Source organism: Hemibagrus wyckioides, linkage group LG16 (assembly GCF_019097595.1).
Source record: "Hemibagrus wyckioides isolate EC202008001 linkage group LG16, SWU_Hwy_1.0, whole genome shotgun sequence".
Classification (NCBI taxonomy): domain Eukaryota; kingdom Metazoa; phylum Chordata; class Actinopteri; order Siluriformes; family Bagridae; genus Hemibagrus; species Hemibagrus wyckioides.
Window position 1 is genome coordinate 22,552,501 of NC_080725.1, and position 20,712 is coordinate 22,573,212.

Genomic DNA, 20,712 nt, shown 5'->3' on the forward strand with positions numbered 1-20,712 from the left:
ACTATTATTACGATTATTACCTGAAATTATGTGAAATTGCAAAATTACTGCAACACAGTAGACATATCAAAACGCTCAGCACAATGAGGGGAAGGGCATGACGTATATCCGGGTGACGTCACGTCACGTGCGTACCAACCCCCAACATAAGGGGATTCACAACTTTACTTGATACGTAACATACACATGTGAAATATCAAAACTCTCAGCACATCGAGGAGAACTTCATGACTCCATAATCTCGGGGACGAGTTTTGCAACGGCAAGCACCACTCACATTTTCTTCAGGAAATGTATATGTCTACTTATGATTATTATTATTATTATTATTACCATTCTTATTATTTTTATATTATTATAGGGCAGCACGGTGGCTTAGTGGTTAGCCTCAACAAGAAGGTTCGAACAGACAGGGGCCTTTCTTTGTCGAGTTTGCATGTTCTCCCCGTGCCTGCGTGTCGTGAGTTTACTCCGAGTACTCCGGTTTCCTCCCATAGTCCAAAAACATGTACATTAGGTTGATTGGTAATTCTAAATTGCCCATAGGAGTGAGGGTGAGTGGTTGTCCATCTAGTTGTGTGGCCCTGTGATGGACTGGTGACCTGTCCAGGGTGTACCCCTGCCTTTCACCCAATGTGTGCTGGGATAGGCTCCAGCAAATCCCCATGACCCTAATTAGGGATAAAGTGAGTATAGACAATGGACGGATGGATGTTATTATTATAGGTTTTAACATCCATTATTATAGGTTTTTGTGGGCCGCTGCATCTTTCTTCTGTCTTGAAAACCCAAACCTTCTTGTTTCATTCGGCACTAATCTCTAGCCAGCATGACCTAAATGAAGTGGGGATTAGTTAATTCGATCAAAATGACGATAAATAACCAGAAAAACACACAATTTAATCACACCAAAAAACCTGCTGTTATTTTACTTTATCACTCTTACTACTCTGTCCTTGTGTACCGATATGACAAAACGAACATTTTTAAACATGTCACTGGGTGATATTTAACCCTGAGGAATGACGTCACTTAATTAATTAATTAACGAGAATAAAAATGTAAACAATAATTATACATTAAAAAGCAACCAGAAGTCTCTGATGGGAACGGCGGCTGAAGGGGACATGTGGGGACACGATGTTATAAAAGCTCTCGGCTCGCTAAAACTCTATATTTTTTAAACAAATGATGAACTCTAATTAAAATAAAAAAAAACTTTAAGTTTGTTATTGCATAGTTTTAACATAAACACATACCTCACGCGCAGCTTTTCCAGCGTGCCTTACTTCAAGCACGGGAGGTCAATCCGATGCAGCACGGTGTGTGATACGTCATCAAAAGTTGGCCGCCCAGTCCAGCAAACCACCAAAGCATGCCGAAAACGTCATCCTTTCGCGGCGTTTCTTGCTGTCTTGCTAGTATCGTTAGCACGGAAGCTAAACAACAGCGGTCAGGAATAAATTTAGCGATATAAGTGACGACATGGTTCGTTTTTAAAAACCGTTTCTGATCGAAATTTCTTGCTTTTTGTTCTTACTTCTTGTCGCGTCAACAGCACGGTGAGTAAAATAACGATTTCTTGAATGAAAAGCGCGACGCTAGCCTTGTAAGCTAACTAGCTGAGTATGAAAATAAACACCTGAACACAGTATGACGTTATCAGTCAGTTGCTTTTTAATAAAATTTAACTCTTTTTCGTGGTGTGTGTGTTTATGTATGAATGTAATAAACCTTAGAAGCCTTTTAATGAAACAATAAAACATAGAAACGAATGCAAAATGTATTAAAACTGGAATTATAGTTCATTTATTCCAATTAGCTAGTGCACGTGTACACTCGTTAACCCGGAGTTTTCTTTATATGCCTGAGTTTTATTTACATCTCAGGATAAATCCTGTTTTAGAAGCTTCAGGGCTTATTAATGAGAAATGTAATAAGGACATTGAGTTTTATATGGAGTTATGGGATGCACCAAATCACTTCTGGCATGAAATAATGGATCTGATCCAGTGAGTGTATTTGATTCTGATCTAGAATCTGAAATATATGGGATCAGGAATGGAAAAGAGATAAATATATAATCTCTTTTTCTTGTTATATATTCGTCTGAAGTACACCGATCAGGCGTAACACTGCGAGCAGTGCCAGGTGAAGTGAATAACACTGATGATCTCCTCATCATGGCACCTGTTAGTGGGTGGGATATATTAGGCAGCAAGTGACCATTTTGTCCTCAAAGTTGATGTTAGAAGCAGGAAAAATGGACAAGCGTAAGGATTTGAGCGAGTTTGATGAAGGGCCAAATTGTGATGGCTAGACCACTGGATCAGAGCATCTCCAAAACTGCAGCTCTTGTGGGGTGTTCCCGGTCTGCAGTGGTCAGTATCTATGGTCCAAAAGTGGTCCAAGAAAGGAACAGTGGTGAACCCGCGACAGGTCCTGGGTGATCAAGGCTCATTGATGCACGTGGGGAGCGATTAGAAGGCTGACCCGTGTGATCCGATCCAACAGACGAACTACTGTTGTTCAGATTGCTGAAGAAGAATACACAGTGCAGAATGGGTCAGGGATGTTTTAGCAGCACCAACACCATATTAGGCACGTGGTCATAATGTTATGCCTGATTGGTGTGTATGTTTTTAATTGGACGAAGCGAGGAACAGAAACCACTCGGGCTGCTGTGAATGGACGTTTTTCGTGCCCAAATCTGAACCCTGATTACTTAGAAACTGTTGATTATCTTATTATTAGTATGTTTCAATGGAAATGGCTCATTCACAGGGAATGTTTGACACATTCTATGAACATTTTATGGAAGGAGTCTCCAGTGTCAGCTGAAACTTTTCGTTTACTGAGAGATGGTTTACGTTTAAAAGAGAGAGAAAAAGATGTGGTCAGGTGACTAAACGACTGTTTGTAGCTGATTAAGTCAGAAAAGGAAGTAACTGGTTTCACAGACCTTAAATGTAGCTATAAATGGATAAAAAGTCTGTAATAAATGTGGTGTATGTGGAAAAGATTAATTGTTGTCATGGTAACATTGACATACCACTTTGTTATTGATTGTTTTACTATTCCTGCACTCCACACAGCGTTTTATTCCTGATGTGACGTAAAAACCTCATCTGACTTTTCAGGAGTCCAATGCAGTCGGCTGTGGAATCAGTGGAGAACGCCTCCATCCTATCGAATGGCTCGTCGCAGGAAGGCCACCGCCTGTGGATCGGCAACATCGACCCTAAAATCACAGAGTGAGTACTCGGAGACCTGTTCGGGATGATGGATTAGCCGTGTGTGTGTGTGTGTGTGTGAGGCTGGAGAATATGCAGATGACCACAGGGCGTGTGAGAAAAGAGCCGTGGAGACCTGCATGTTCACTCGGCCGTCGTTTCCTACTCACCTGGCATGTTTACTCTGTCAACCTGTAGAGAGAGAGAGAGAGAGAGGGAGAGAGAAAGCTGCTGGAAAATGTACAGCTCACTCAGGCCAGCGTCTAGACAGGCGTTTCCTCCCCCCCCTGTCCCCTCCATCTGCTGTTTCTCTTAAATAACCTGCTGGATTGAAAACAGCCTGGATGCCCATGGGCTGGTGTTCGGGGAAGATTAATTAGTTCACATGCCGGTAGTGTTTGTTGTATCAGCGTCCACTTCGCCCTGAAAGTCCAGCAGCGTGACGTCAGCGCTTGGCTTACACACACACTTTTTTTCCCTCCTCGTCAAGTTTCCCAATCTTGTAGCTTGTGTGTCTTTGCGTCAGGATGATGGATAGAGACAGAGAAGATGCCGTGCTAATCCAGAGAAAGTAAACCTAAACATAATAAAAATACACAGTTAAGTATTCGCGCTCGTGAATAATAAACAGGAGGGTTAAATAAATCTTCTAAATATTACAAATCTGCACAACTTGGGTATTATTGATCAATAAAATCACAATGAGTTCATGTAAATAGAGGAATAATACTATTAAAGCTGAATTGAATTGATATGAGGTGTGTGTGTGGTGTGTGCAGTATGATGTTTAATATCAGCATCATGAGAAATAACACCATAATTTTTTAACGTATATATAAATAAATAAATAAAGATAACTATTCCAAACTTGAATAGGAAGCAGTGATTTGACTTTATTTATTTATTTATCTATCTATCTATCTATCTATCTATCTATCTATCTATCTATCTATCTATTTATTTATATTTTTATTTGTACTGTGTATATATATATTTTTAATTCAGGTTTTTTCTTTGTGGTACTGTCTGGAAATATTTGAATTAAAAATAGACATTTTTTTAGACTTGAAATAACTATCATTGTAGTTTTTGTTCTTGTTTTGTTTTATTTATTTATTAGGAAAAACTTCCTCCTCATTATTATTATTATTATTATTATTTTATGATTATTAATAATCACAGCATCTCGTGAAGCAGTCTCCGTAACACTCACCTTATTAATGACTGGCTTTTTAAATAAAAGAAAGCGACCAAAATATTAAAATTAAAAAAATAATATTAATAAAATATAATGTGAATGCCATCTTGTTGTTTTAAAACATTATGAATTTTAATTATTAAAAAACATTTTGACCAAAATGAGTGTAAATGTAATAAAGTTAAAATAAATTCAGTTCCATTCTGACAGAGTAAACTCTTTAGAGAGAAACTCTCCCAGTTAAACCAGTTCATTTAGTTTCCAGTTTTTTCCCCCAAAAGTTATTTCTTTTCCAAATCTAATTTGCGGATCCGGAATGTTCGGATAATCTCTGAAATCCGATCCACACTTTTATTGGATTTCCCCCGGTGTCACTGCTGCCAGAGTCTGATCTCCAGAGTCATTATTTTATTGTAATGGTTTTACTGGTTTAAAGTCTGATGCATTTAATACATACATTACTGTAATGGGGTGTGTGTGTGTGTGTGTGTCACTGTGTGTGTGATGCTGTGTCTGTGTGTGTGATGCTGTGTCTGTGTGTGTGATGCTGTGTCTGTGTGTGTGATGCTGTGTCTGTGTGTGACGCTGTGTCTGTCACTGTCTGTGTGTGACGCTGTGTGTCTGTGTGTATGTCACTGTCTGTGTGTGTCACTGTCTGTGTCTGTGTGTGTGTCTGTGTGTGTCGCTGTCTGTGTGTGTCGCTGTGTGTCTGTGTGTGTGTCACTGTCTGTGTGTCTGTGTGTGTCACTGTCTGTGTGTGTGTCACTGTCTGTGTGTGTGTCACTGTCTGTGTGTCACTGTCTGTGTGTCACTGTCTGTGTGTGTGTCGCTGTGTGTCTGTGTGTCACTGTGTGTGTGTCGCTGTGTATATCACTGTCTGTGTGTGTGTCGCTGTGTATATCACTGTGTGTGTGTGTGTCGCTGTGTGTGTGTCGCTGTGTATATCACTGTCTGTGTCTGTGTGTGTGTCACTGTCTGTGTGTGTGTGTCGCTGTGTGTGTGTCGCTGTGTATATCACTGTCTGTGTGTGTCTGTGTGTGTCACTGTCTGTGTGTGTGTGTCGCTGTGTGTGTGTCGCTGTGTATATCACTGTGTGTGTGTGTGTGTCGCTGTGTGTGTGTCGCTGTGTATATCACTGTCTGTGTGTGTGTGTCACTGTGTGTCTGTGTGTGTGTCACTGTCTGTGTGTGTCGCTGTGTGTGTGTGTGTCACTGTGTGTGTGTCGCTGTGTATATCACTGTCTGTGTGTGTGTCGCTGTGTGTGTGTCACTGTCTGTGTGTGTGTCACTGTCTGTGTGTGTGTCACTGTCTGTGTGTGTGTCGCTGTGTGTCTGTGTGTCACTGTGTGTGTGTCGCTGTGTATATCACTGTCTGTGTGTGTCTGTGTGTGTCACTGTCTGTGTGTGTGTGTGTGTGTCGCTGTGTGTGTCGCTGTGTATCACTGTGTGTGTGTGTGTGTGTGTGTCGCTGTGTGTGTGTCGCTGTGTATATCACTGTGTGTCTGTGTGTGTGTCACTGTGTGTCTGTGTGTGTGTCACTGTCTGTGTGTCACTGTCTGTGTGTGTGTCGCTGTGTGTGTGTGTCGCTGTGTGTGTGTGTCGCTGTGTGTGTGTCACTGTGTGTGTGTCGCTGTGTATATCACTGTCTGTGTGTGTCTGTGTGTGTGTCACTGTCTGTGTGTGTGTGTGTCGCTGTGTATATCACTGTGTGTGTGTGTGTGTCGCTGTGTATATCACTGTCTGTGTGTGTGTCACTGTGTGTCTGTGTGTGTGTCACTGTCTGTGTGTGTCGCTGTGTGTGTGTGTCACTGTGTGTGTGTCACTGTGTGTGTGTCGCTGTGTATATCACTGTCTGTGTGTGTGTGTCGCTGTGTGTGTGTCGCTGTGTGTGTGTCACTGTGTGTGTGTGTCGCTGTGTGTGTGTGTGTCACTGTGTGTGTGTCGCTGTGTATATCACTGTCTGTGTGTGTGTGTGTCGCTGTGTGTCACTGTCTGTGTGTGTGTCACTGTCTGTGTGTGTGTCACTGTCTGTGTGTGTCACTGTCTGTGTGTGTGTGTCACTGTGTGTGTGTGTCGCTGTGTGTGTGTGTGTCACTGTGTGTGTGTCGCTGTGTATATCACTGTCTGTGTGTGTGTGTGTGTCGCTGTGTGTATGTGTGTGTGTGTCACTGTCTGTGTGTGTGTCACTGTCTGTGTGTGTCACTGTCTGTGTGTGTGTGTGTCGCTGTGTGTGTGTGTGTCACTGTGTGTGTGTCGCTGTGTATATCACTGTCTGTGTGTGTGTGTGTGTCGCTGTGTGTATGTGTGTGTGTGTCACTGTCTGTGTGTGTGTCACTGTCTGTGTGTGTGTCACTGTCTGTGTGTGTGTCACTGTCTGTGTGTGTGTGTATCAGAATCAGAAGAGGACCAAAATTGTTTAATTTATGAACAACACAAAAACACACACACACACGCAGATGGCATTTTTTTTTTAAATAGCACAGTTCCATATCATAATTTAATTTAACTGCTGGATCACGTGAGCATCTGATCGGAGCGCCGGAGCAGAATTCCTGGTTTGAGGAAAGATGTTTGTGGAGCAGAAGGTCAGCGTCGGGGCAGTGTGTCCAGTCTGAAACCACTCACACTGACTGGCATGTTCACACACTTTCCACTTCACCACCTCACTCCCTCTCTCTCTCTCCCTCTCTCTCTCTCTCTCCCTCTCTCTTCCTCTCTCTCCAAGCTCCCCTCTCTCTCTCTCTCCCTCGCTCTTTCTCTCTCTCTCTCTCTCTCTCTCTCGCTCTCTCTCTCTCTCCACCCCTCTTTCTTTCTCTCTCTCTCTCTACCCCCCCTCTCTCCCTCTCTCTCTCTCTCACTCGCTCTCTCTCTCCCTCTCTTTCTCTCCCTCTCTCTCTACCCCCCTTGCTCTCTCTCTCTCCCTCCCTCTCTCTCTTTCTCTCCCTCTCCCTCTCTCTCTCTCCCTCTCACTCTCTCTCTCTCTCTCTCTCTGTACTGCATCACATCAGCTCCTGGCAGCTCACAGAAAACCCCGATCCCCCTGCAGATTTTCCACGAGCTCTTTAACGCTTTCTGTTTGCACTTGAACTTGAGATTTATTTAAACTCGAGTTGTGACACGGCTGACCCGAGGATGCAGTGGATTGTGAGAAAGTCCATGAGCTGCTTCATTATCGCTGCCCCTTTCCCTCCAGGTTCCCAAGTCGAACCCTAACCGCTCGTGGCAGGTCACTAATGAAGAGCGCAGCAGTAATAATCCGGAGTAGAGGTTTCTGAACTCGGATCCTATCACGGCACAGTCGCCTCTTTTAAAAAGGCATGTTTTTATTGTTCTGGATTTTTCAGAAGCTTTGCTAAGGCTGAGTGTTAATAATGTGTTAATAACGTCTTAATAAAGGGTTAATAATGTGTTAATAAAGTCGCTTCTGTTCAGCCACCAGTGAAAGTGTTTTTCTTCAAGTGATTCTTCCTCAAGATGATCATAAAGCTGATCACACCGGTCACTTCATGATGCTGAATATTATAAAGCTGATCACATTGGTCACTTTGCATTGATCAGACGATGCTGAATATCATAAAGCTGATCACACCGGTCACTTCATATTGATCAGACGATGCTGGTCACTTTGTACAGATCAGACAATGCTGAACATCATAAAGCTGATCACAATGGTCACTTTGTATCGATCAGATGATGCTGGACATCATAAAGCTGATCACAATGGTCACTTTGTATCAATCAGATGATGCCTGGACATCATAAAGCTGATCACACCGGTCACTTCGATGCTGAATATCACACCTGACCTTTTCACCCAGAGAGGTTCACGCAGGTTTTTTTTTTTAAATGGTATAAATAAACTCAAATTGGTGAAATCACAAGCGCATGATTCTTCGATCAAGCTCCTCCCAGTTAGGACATGTGTGTAATACCCTTCTCTGAGAGCTCTACACGTGTTCATACACGCGAGTGAGATGGATTCGGCCAGTGTTGTGAAGACGTCTCAAGCCAAAGATGCGGTCATTTTAAAAGATTGCACATTTGTTATAACGTAGATCCCACTTTATCCTCTTAAAGTGGACAGATAAAGTGCACACTGGTCCATTTCCATAGAAAGGCCAGAGAGACAGGAGGAGGAGAAGGCGACCTCCTGCCATGTGCTCGGCTCATCAGGACACACAGATGTATATCCGTATAATACGCCTGTTGTGTAAGTGGAAAACACTGCCGTGTTGTTTTCCGATTTTTTCCGTTTACATCTTCCTGCCTTTCGTGCTCAGATCCTCTGAAACCTCAGTATGCGAGGTGGGTGGGTTTGAGGGTGGAGGGAGGAGGAGGAGGGGGAAAAAGAAAGAAGCTCTGGTTCTGTTGGTTTACACCGAGCTGTTGCTTGGCTCTGGTTTGTGCTGTCGGAGAAACCAGCCCCAAGCTTCGTTTTCCTCCAGACCGCTCTGTTTATTGCCCCCTGGAGAGGTGCATTGTGGTCTGCTAAAAGCCACGGGTCGTCCCTCGTGCATCGTGCCTCCGTCCCCTTTCTCAATCAGGAAGATCTGGTGGCCAGGGTCGAGTGGGTGGAGTCTGGGAAAGTGCGAAACGCTCCTCGGGTTTAAAGCTCATGGGAGAGTAGGGGAAGACATTAAGACAGTGGCCAGGACCCCGATTCTAGGCCCAGAATTAAAAATAACCCCTGAACAGACCACAACAATAACGCAGACCCCTCGATCAGGTCCGCGGCTCGGCCCCGAGTCCCGCTGTTCCCAGATCATTTACGTAGAAAAATAACCAGGACACAAGCGCCGTGGTGTTGATGCAGCGCTCAGATTCATTTAACTCAAACTTTTCCTTTTCCTTTAGTGTTAAACTGTGAAAAGTGCACAAGCCGCAGCACAGCACTCCTTTTACTTGATTGGGTGCCAGATGTATTCTTTAATAACAATGAAGACAGAGAAACACTCCCTCTCACGTGCGTCACGTTGGAACGTTCCACAGTGTTTACGTTTTAATAAATCGCACACAAACCTGGGCTTCTGTCTCATTCATTTAAACTGATTTCTGCTCATCAGTAAACACGCTCGTTTTTTATGCTGCGTACGTTTTTCTGCCTTTATTACACGCTTAAGAGAAAAAAAAGTTCTGACCTTGTGAGGGTTCTTCACTTTGTTCCTTTAAGGAACCTGACTGTAAGGTGTTTACTGATCAGCTGACCACGGCTCCAACTCTCCTCAGATATTTCATTCATTTATTTGATTTTTTTTCTTTTATCTGTCTGTCTGTCTATCCATCTCTTTGTCTCTTTGTCTATCTCTCTATCTGTCTGTTTGTCTGTCTGTTTGTCTATCTATCAATCTATCTGTCTGTCTGTCTGTCTGTCTATCGGTGTGTCAGTCTATCTATCTGTCTATCTGTCAGTCAGTCTCTGTCTGTCTGTCTATCAGTCTGTCTGTCTGTCTGTCTGTCTATCTATCAATGTGTCAGTCTATCTATCTGTCTCTGTCTGTCAATCAGTCTCTGTCTGTCTGTCTATCAGTCTGTCTGTCTATCTATCAATCAATCTATTAGTCTGTCTGTCTATCGGTATGTCAGTCTATCTATGTGTCTGTCTGTCTGTCTGTCTATCAGTGTGTCTGTCTGTCTCTGTCTATAAATCTGTCTGTCTGTCTATCTGTCTGTCTGTCTGTCTGTCTATCAGATTAAGCCCTTGAGTAACCTTCTTTTTTTGTTTTTTATTAAAATTATTGCTCAATATTTTCTTGCGAATGTCTAGAACCTGTTTGGAGTTTAACACGTAGCTCCTGGTTCTTGGTGTAAACTTGTGGTTCTCCTAGCAGATAAAGGGTTCTTGTCCTCCTAAAGACTTTCTTCTGCTTGAGTTCTATATGAATAGAACCTTTATGAATAAGAATAAGTAGATGAGTGCTTTGTAAATCAAAAGCTCATTATTTTTCTCTTTGACTAAAGTGTATATGTTTTTTCCAGTGTTTTTATGAGATTATTGAGTTTTATTTGGATTCTTCTTGGATATTCCAGAGAGCTGTACAGGAATGTTATTGGATTTCTCCAGAGCGCTCCGGTGGTGTTCTTGTTTTCTGTCTTGGCGGCATGTGAGGAAAGTCTCATATCCTCAGCTGCTCACAGCTCGGGCATGGAGAAGTCATTCCTGGTGTTAATGGCCTAAAGAGTTGTTGAAGTGACCGTAATGTATTGCCCTCGTTCGGGGCAGAAATGGAAGCCGGGGGCAGGACGTCAATCTTGTGTTCCGTGTCCCGATTGGCTGTCAGCGTGTCGTTCTGCGTTTTGGGGCTTTGGATCTGCGCACGGCCGTAGCTGTTTGTTCTGAATTGAGCTCTGGAGGGAATTCGGACTTCCTCTTTTTGATATTTTCATTGTCCTCTTGCTGTATCCTCTGTATTGTGTGACTAAAAGATTTACGGCAGCTAAAAAGGTGTAAAGTGACCTGTCATTCCAATCAAGCCCATCTGCAGGAGGAGTGTGATGTCATACCACCGATCCGTGTCAGCCTTTTTATTGCTCTTTTCACATGCAAGCGCTCACAAACGTGTAAACAGAGCAGCTTATGAACACACACACACATGCTTGTTGCATTTACTGTTTGAATCCTGGATCCTGATTGGTCAGAAGGTGTTGATTGTTTTTCTAGAGCAGTAGCTCAGGTTTGATGCGTTATGGTTTCTTTAGCACTTCATCTCTGTTGTTGATTATTTTATAGTAACTGCACCCCACACACAGTGTTTTACTCCATGTGCCTCAGCTGTGGATTTCATGGGGAGTTTCTCGTGTTGTAGGTATCACCTGGTCAAGCTCCTGGAGAAATTTGGCAAAGTGAAGCAGTTTGATTTCCTGTTCCACAAGTCCGGACCGCTGGAGGGTCAGCCCAGAGGATACTGCTTTGTCAACTTCCACACTAAAGAGGTTCTCTCTTGTTTAATTCAGAAGTGTCCGTTTAAAGATTCACACCTGAGTGTAGTGTGTGTGTGTGTGTGTGTGTTCACCTGTCTGAAACACAGCAGGCTTTAATTTAAAGTGATTAAATGCTGAGCATCATGGCAGTATGAAGACGTTAGAGTGAGTCTCAGAGATGATTGAACGTCTCGCTGAATTGTGTGATTTTAGTTTAATCTCTGACTTTCTTCTCCATACTCAGGAAGCGGAACGAGCAATCCAGTGTCTTAATGGGAAGCTGGCTTTGTCCAAGAAACTTGTGGTGCGCTGGGCCCATGCTCAGGTAAAGGTAAGTCTCCAAACCCAAACTCTACACCAAACCCCTAAACCCAAACTCTACACCAAACCCCTAAACCCAAACTCTACACCAAACTTCTAAACCCAAACTCTACACCAAACCCCTAAACCCAAACTCTACACCAAACCCCTAAACCCAAACTCTACACCAAACCCCTAAACCCAAACTCTACACCAAACCCCTAAACCCAAACTCTACACCAAACCCCTAAACCCAAACTCTACACCAAACCCCTAAACCCAAACTCTACACCAAACCCCTAAACCCAAACTCTACACCAAACCCCTAAACCCAAACTCTACACCAAACCCCTAAACCCAAACTCTACACCAAACCCCTAAACCCAAACTCTACACCAAACCCCTAAACCCAAACTCTACACCAAACCCCTAAACCCAAACTCTACACCAAACCCCTAAACCCAAACTCTACACCAAACCCCTAAACCCAAACTCTACACCAAACCCCTAAACCCAAACTCTACACCAAACCCCTAAACCCAAACTCTACACCAAACCCCTAAACCCAAACTCTACACCAAACCCCTAAACCCAAACTCTACACCAAACCCCTAAACCCAAACTCTACACCAAACCCCTAAACCCAAACTCTACACCAAACCCCTAAACCCAAACTCTACACCAAACTTCTAAACCCAAACTCTACACCAAACCCCTAAACCCAAACTCAGCACCAAACCCCTAAACCCAAACTCTACACCAAACCTCTAAACCCAAACTCTACACCAAACCCCTAAACCCAAACTCTACACCAAACCCCTAAACCCAAACTCTACACCAAACCCCTAAACCCAAACTCTACACCAAACCCCTAAACCCAAACTCTACACCAAACCCCTAAACCCAAACTCTACACCAAACCCCTAAACCCAAACTCTACACCAAACCTCTAAACCCAAACTCTACACCAAACCCCTAAACCCAAACTCTACACCAAACCCCTAAACCCAAACTCTACACCAAACCCCTAAACCCAAACTCTACACCAAACTTCTAAACCCAAACTCTACACCAAACCCCTAAACCCAAACTCTACACCAAACCCCTAAACCCAAACTCTACACCAAACTTCTAAACCCAAACTCTACACTAATCCCCTAAACCCAAACTCAGCACCAAACCCCTAAACCCAAATTCTACACTAATCCCCTAAACTCAAATTCTACACTAATCCCCTAAACCCAAACTCTACACCAAACCCCTAAGCCCAAATTCTACACCAAACCCCTAAGCCCAAATTCTACACTAATCCCCTAAACCCAAACTCTACACCAATCCCCTAAACCCAAATTCTACACTAATCCCCTAAACCCAAACTCTACACTAATCCCCTAAACCCAAACTCTACACTAATCCCCTAAACCCAAACTCTACACCAAACCCCTAAACCCAAACTCTACACTAATCCCCTAAACCCCAACTCTACATCAAACCCCTAAACCCAAACTCTACACTAATCCCCTAAACCCCAACTCTACATAAAACCCCTAAACCCAAACTCTACACTAATCCCCTAAACCCCAACTCTACATCAAACCCCTAAACCCAAATTCTACACTAATCCCCTAAACCCAAATTCTACACTAATCCCCTAAACCCAAACTCTACACTAATCCCCTAAACCCAAACTCTACACCAAACCCCTAAACCCAAATTCTACACTAATCCCCTAAACCCAAACTCTACACTAATCCCCTAAACCCAAACTCTACACCAAACCCCTAAACCCAAATTCTACACTAATCCCCTAAACCCAAACCCCATAACCTAGGTCTAGAGTTTTATCAGATCCTGTAACAAATCAAACCCGGTTAGTATTTTTTTTTTGATTGATTTTATTTGAACTCAGTTTTTGTGTAAGTCGTGTGTGCACCCTCATATTTTTCCTGTTTTTGTTTTGTTTTTGTTTTTTTTAAGTGAAGCACTTCATTTTAAAGCCTGGAAGTTTTTAAAGCAAGAAAAAAACCCTGTCGTCTGTAGTTAAAGTACACAGTAGAACAGAAGCGGGTTGGAATTTGTTGGAATTTTCCGGGAGCCGCTCAGTGAGACAGAAGCAGTGTTGAGGCCGGCTGAAGGACTTGTCCAGAGAAGCTGGTCTATAACAATAGGCAGCTGCCTGTGAGAGAAAGGAAATCCTGTATGGTCGAGAATGACGCCCCCCCCAACCCAACCCTTCACCCCATCCCCTCCCGTCCCGGTCGCTCCCTGTCAGAGGGGAACGGGACACCAGGCTGGGGTCAAGGTCATTAGAGCAGAGCTGTTGACAACAACAAGCAGGAGCTGAGCAGATCTGAGCAGAGCTCCACCCTGCACTGTAGAGCTCACTACTGACTCCAAACAGCACTGTAGAGCTCACTACTGACTCCAAACAGCACTGTAGAGCTCACTACTGACTCCAAACTGCACTGTAGAGCTCACTACTGACTCCAAACTGCACTGGAGAGCTCACTACTGACTCCAAACTGCACTGGAGAGCTCACTACTGACTCCAAACTGCACTGGAGAGCTCACTACTGACTCCAAACTGCACTGGTGAGCTCATTACTGACTCCAAACTGCACTGGAGAGCTCACTACTGACTCCAAACTGCACTGGAGAGCTCACTACTGACTCCAAACTGCACTGGAGAGCTCACTACTGACTCCAAACTGCACTGGAGAGCTCACTACTGACTCCAAACTGCACTGGAGAGCTCACTACTGACTCCAAACTGCACTGGAGAGCTCACTACTGACTCCAAACTGCACTGGAGAGCTCACTACTGACTGCTGAACTGCTCTGAACATGTGGGTTCAGACCTACACCTTTTGTTGCCATGGAAACATCAACATCTATCCAAGCTCGCGTTTCTACAGAATCTGCTTTCACAATTTATTCTTTCAGATTTAAATATAATTTGCAAAGAAACGTTATCACGGACGCGTTTCCTGCTTTGTAGCTTAAACACAGCGAGCGTGAAGGCGATGTGATTTCTGATGACAATAAACAGATTGCTGTTCTTCTTCAATAAGGCCACACCCCCTAGATTTTGAACCCAGAACTGACCCAGAAATCTGGAAGTAATGCAGATGATGATGATGATGATGATCAGTAAATTCAGCTTCACCGATTTTATTGAAGTCAAAAAGATTTTTTTGGATTATTCTGTAGCTCCAGAAACACGAGATCACCCAATCAGCTACAGGAACACGGTCCACGGCTAAATTACCCACAGGTCCTTTAAAGTGGACTTCTTGGCTTTAATAATCGGGCTCCGTCTCAAGCGTTTCCATAGACTTCCCCGAATTCTCTCTCTCTCTCTCTCTTCTATCTCTCTCTGTCTCTCTCTCTTCTCTCTCTCTCTGTCTCTCTCTTTCGTTTCTCTCTCTCTCTCTCTCTCTCTCTCTCTCCTTTTCCCCAGTTTCTCTATCTCTCTTTCTTCTCTCTCTGTCTGTCCTCCTCTCTCTCACACTCTCTCTCTCTCTCTCTCTCTCTCTCTCTCTCTCTCTTCCTCTCAACCTTTCTCTCTCTCTCTCTCTCTCTCTCTCTTTCTTTTTTTTCCTTCCCTCAGACGGCCTGAGCTGAGAGCACCTCGTTAGATGTCCATGTGGAGTGATGTTACAGGAAAATGTACAGCGCCATATTGAAGCCATCAGAGATGCGCTGTTTAGTTTGGATAATTATTTACACATGGGACGGGCACGGGATTTCTTTGTCAGTCTCGTAGGTTTGATGAGTAGCTACAGGAAACCAGCTGCTTTGGCGTAAATAGCTATAAGGGAACGTTTATCTTAAGTAGAATTGAAGAACCCTATTTCTATTGTTTGATCCATCCAAATAATTAAGGTCTCAGAGAACTGAGTGGCCCAGCGAGTCTCAGGAGGATGCTTTCACACTGAAATGACTTCTTTTTTTTTTTTCACAAAACCGCAGTAATACATCCATCACAAATGTTTTATTTTATTTCCACAGATAAGAATTTAATAGTGTGTCATTTCAACTCAGAAAAATAATCAACCCAGGATAATACGTTTGGCTGATTTTTATTTATTTATTTATTTATTTATTTATTTATTTATTTATTTATTTATTTATTTATTTATTTATTTATTTATTTATTTATTTATTTATTTTTTTTTTTTTTTTTTAAAAGCCCAAGAGTTTACACCTTGACATATTCACAGACTAGATTTTAGTCTCGGCTTCACTCTCCAATCGAATTGATCCACCGTTACCATGACAACCAACATCTATTCAATGCCAGCATTAGCCACTGGCTCAAACGTTCAGCTGAGAAACGTTTCCTCTAACCCCGGATGCCACCATTGGTCCGTAGCTTTTTTTTTTGTGACATCACAATCTGTGCTAAGCTGTAGCCCCGCCCCTGAAAATGTTTATGTGAATTTAGCATGAATGTGTTCGCGTATTTGTGTTAATCGTGCCTCTTGTTCCTGTTCTCCGCAGGTTTCTCTCATCACTAACAGCAATAAGGAAGGATCTCTGGGACCAGGACCAGTACCCATCATGGCGTCTCTACTCTTTCTGACTCATTTATCAGTCTTTTTAGTGAAGTCATCCAGTTTAAACTGAATGTTTAAAAAAGTTTTGTATGGTTTTTTTTTTCTTTCCAAATTCAATTGTTGAACACATTCACAAATGATTCTTAAACATTTAGCCACACCCACAAAACTCCATAAAAGGCAGAGAGAGCTGAAAAAAAGTGTAGCATGTGCTAAATGTTAGCTCATAATGCAGCTCAGCCACCGCAGTGCACCAGCTACCAGAAACTCCGCCTCCGCCCTATTACGGGGCGCCAATACTTTTGCTCTCATTAAACAGCTAGTCTTTAGTCATTTATTCATTCATCTGTGTCTGATCTGTCGCAGTAGTCTCTTATTAGGATGTTCCGTGTGTGTGTGTGTGTGTGTGTTATAGAGATTTGAACCCTACAGAGGAGATAAGAACCTGCTTGCCAGCCTGGAGCCGTCCTGCAGCGAGGCAGAGGAGCAGCCTACCTCCCTGAGGTTCATGGACTTTTCCTCCTTTTTTTCTCTCCGTGATGGAGGGATTTTTATATTTTTTTCTCTCCCTCTCTCTCTTCTTCTCTCTTTCTGTCTCTTTCTCTCTTCTCTCTCTCTCTCTCTCTCTCTCTCGCCCCCCCCCCCACTCTCTCTCTGTTTCTCTGTCCCTCTCACTCTCTCCCTCTCTCTCTCGCTGTTTCTCTCACTCTCTGTCCCTCTCTCACTCTCTGTTTCTCTCTCTCTCTCTGTCTCTCTCTCTCGCTCGCTCTCTCTCTGTCTCACTTCACAAAAAAACATTCCAGTAGAGTATAAAGACCTCAGTGTCTTCTAACCTTAATGTCATTAGCGCTGTGTTTGTGTGTGTGTGTGTGTTTGTTTGTGTGTGTGTGTGTGTGTTTGTGTGTTTTCTTACACACTGAATAAATCCTACACATATTAAATTCTCTGCAGTTAAGTCACTCATGCAGGAGAAGCTGCTGGAAACAGATCAACTTTTTATTTTATATTCACCTTTAAATCTTAAATTTTCTACATATAAAAAATTGACATTTTTGAATATTTATTTATTTCATTAATTTATTTACTATTTTTATGGCACATCTTTCTAACACTTTCCCTAAAGAAAGGAATAACTAAATAAAAACAATAAACAATCTAAATGAACTTTGAAAAACATACAATTTTATTAATTAATTAATTCATTCATTTATTTATTTATTTATGTTTGTGGCGTGCCTTTCTAACACCCTCTCTAAAGAAAGGAATAAATAAATAAAATTGCATGTTTTTTTCAGTGTTCATTTAAATTTTCTTGTTTTTATTTATTTATTTATTTATTTATTTATTTATTTATTTATTTATTTATTATGTTTGTGGTGCACCTTTCTAACACTCTCTAAATATAAATAAATAAATAAAATTGCATGTTTTTTCAATGTTCATTTAGATTGTTTCTTGTTTTTATTATTAATTTATTTAACTATTTATTATGTTTGAGGCGCACCTTTCTAACACTCTCTCTAAACAAAGGAATAAATAAATAAAAACAAGAAATGATCTAAGTGAACACAAAAACATTTATTTATTTACTTATTTATTTATTATGTTTGTGGTGCACCTTTCTAACACTCTCTAAAGAAAGGAATGAATGAATGAATGAATAAATAAAATAGCATGTTTTTCAATGTTCATTTAGATTTATTTATTTATTTACTTTCTAACATCCTCTATAAAGAAAGAAATAAAGAAAAACAAGAAACAATCTAAATCAAAAACAAGCCGTTTTTAAAGTTTGTTTGTTTGTTTATTTATTTTATTTAGAGCTTTTCTAACACCCAAAGTTTTCAGACAGATGGATAGATAGATAAAGTCTAACACCCACTTCAGACAGTAATATAATACCAAGTAACAGTAATAAATAAACATCTGAATAAATATTTGTATAAAAGTTTTATTTATTTATCTGTTTTTGTTCTATTTATTTATTTAATTTGGCACTTTTCTAACACCCAGGGTTTTTTGGGGGGGCACGCCATGTATGGAACACACATTAATTCATAAAAACAAACAAACAAACAAATAAATAAATCTGCTATTTACAAAACTAAATCATTTCAATTTTTTTTTTTTTTTTAAAGTTTGTTTGTTTTGCTTCATGTCACACATGTAACCTGCTCCTGTTTTTATTAACCCTTCGATAGACAGAACAAATGCAGAACACTTTATATTTTAATTGAATTTTATTTTAATTTTTTTGTTTAATTTAAGCTTATTTTATTTTATTTCTTTATTCCCAGTCTTTCTAGCAGCTTGGGTTTCTTTAACAATGATCTAATACAAAGTAATAAATGGAATCATTACATTAAATAGAGAGAGAGAGAGAGAGAAACTTCAGCAGTGTACTAACTCTGTTGTGTGTGTGTGTGTGTGTTAAAAGTGTGAGTGCGAAGATCAAGGCGATCGAGGCGAAGCTGCAGATGATGGAGGAGAACGTGGATGAGGAATACTCAGGACCGTCACCATACCTCTACAACAAACCTCCCGAGAAAAAGGACAAGAGGTCTCAGCCTTATAACAAACAGTTCCGCAGGTTCAAGAGATGACCTCCTGGTGGAAGAAAAACACACACACACACACACACACACACACACTGAGGACTTCTGTTTAATAAATACACACTCTCTTACACCAGTGTACTGTCAGGAATGGAGCAGGAGGAGAACGACGTGTGTGTGTGAGAGAGAGAGAGAGAGAGAGAGAGAGAGAGAGCAAGAGAAAGAGAGAGAGATAGACAAACACATGGATCTCTCTCTCTCTCCTCTTTTTTTTAATAAACATTTTAAGCTTTTGTACATTTTGTAACTTTTCAGTTTTCATCAGTTTCTTTCTCTCAGTTTAATGGAGACACGTGTTCGCGCTCAGCTCTGCCGTCATCCTGTTGTGTGTGCGCGCGCGTGTGTGTGTGTGTGTGTGTGTGTGTGTGTGTTACTGCGTCATCATGTGTGTTTTTGCAGATCGGACAAATTCCCGTTAGCGTAATTCTAAAAAGCACAGAAGGCTTCAGGAGGCGTTTTGGTACTCAGGAGCTTTTAAACGATCCTCAGAGAAATCTGATCACATGATCTACGCAGCCATAAACCAGAACTGACCGTAGAACTGACCATGAGCTGCAGCTGTGTTCTCGTTATTTATTCCCGTTAAGAAAAAGTCTGAAGTAACGATTAGCTTTAAGTTTTAACCCTAAAATTATCTCTTAATTATTATCTAAAAATATTAAAACAGGCCTTTTATGGCATGTTTTGTGTTTGTGTGTGTGTGTTTGTGTGTGTTTGTGTGTGTGTGTGTGTGGTGTTGCGTCATAAAACTCCTTGCCAGTTTAATCATTTTCTTATTATTTTTTTAGAATATAAGCCCCTCCCACTGTGTGTGGTGAAGGGCGTGTCCTATATTTGCATATTCAAATGAGCTGTGGTGTGTTTTAGGCTGTAGGCGCTCCTGTGCAGAAATGTTTTGCTTTTGTAAATATTTTTTTGTGAGACGTGTGACCAGATAGGTCTGATCTAATAAATAAATAAATAAATAATCATGTTCAGATCTTCTCTGACGTCAGGCTTTGCTTTTTTTTTTGCTCATGAATGTTTTCACTCGCATCCAGTATGTAAACAAAGGTGATGTATACTTATGTAATAACATAGTAATAAACCAGACTTCTGAGTTAACTTCCTCTGAAGAGTCTAAAGGTCTAGTTATAGGTGGTCTGTCGCACGTTTTCTCTGAGTTTGCTATTATTATTATTATTATTGTTATTATTATTATTGTTGTTGTTATTATTATTATTACTACTACAACTTCCTTTAAATTGCAGACAGAAATTCTACACTAATGTGTTCTGTGAGTCAGTGATGCTTCAGGCTTTTGGCAAATGAAAAGAAAAAGGAGAAGGAATTTATTTCAGTCTATAATTTATTCCTCCCTCTTTGTCGCACTTATATAAATATAACACACACACACACCGTAAAAAAAGTGTGTATCTTGTGTGATTCCTGTTTTTTTACTCCAATAATTATTCCGAATTAATAATGCTAAAAATTGAAAAGCTAAAAATATTTTTTCCCTCCATTGAGACACTGAGCTTAAAACCCGAGACGAACAGATTTCCAGTCTAATTTTATAATCCTGAAAATAAATAAAGATCGAATTTATACATCGATTTTATTCTGTATGTGTTATTTAATGTTTCTTAATAAAATAAATAAATAAATAAATACAGCACAATTAAAATAGATAAAATCGACAATATCAAAGTGTAATGATTTCTTCATCATAATAAACCGTTATTATAATTGTTTATTTAATTGTTTAGATTATTTGTTTGTAGAAATATACAGTGCTGCTGAAAAACATCAGGCTTTTAAGCTTCTTCTTTGCGGTTAGAAATGATCCGATTTATGCACGAACATTGAGATGAAAAATATAAATTATATAATGCGACACTGGGAGACACT

General features: G+C 41.1%; 2 protein-coding genes across 2 annotated transcripts in view; one reads left to right on the plus strand and one right to left on the minus strand.

Annotated features, from left to right (window-relative positions):
* The window catches only part of mrrf (mitochondrial ribosome recycling factor), a 22,656-nt gene extending 21,309 nt beyond the window's left edge, over positions 1-1,347 (minus strand). Inside the window, exon 1 of the mRNA XM_058412668.1 lies at positions 1,260-1,347. The gene's annotated coding sequence lies outside the window, so the exon portion shown is untranslated. The remainder of the gene's footprint in view (positions 1-1,259) is intronic.
* A 36-nt stretch (positions 1,348-1,383) lies between these two features.
* rbm18 (RNA binding motif protein 18) lies at positions 1,384-19,811 on the plus strand. Its single transcript, XM_058412414.1, has 6 exons — positions 1,384-1,562; positions 3,141-3,254; positions 11,234-11,360; positions 11,593-11,673; positions 16,623-16,711; positions 18,645-19,811. The coding sequence occupies exons 2-6, from the start codon at positions 3,148-3,150 to the stop codon at positions 18,808-18,810; spliced, it is 570 nt and encodes a 189-aa protein (XP_058268397.1). The 5' UTR covers positions 1,384-1,562; positions 3,141-3,147; the 3' UTR covers positions 18,811-19,811.
* Positions 19,812-20,712: the final 901 nt, after the last annotated feature.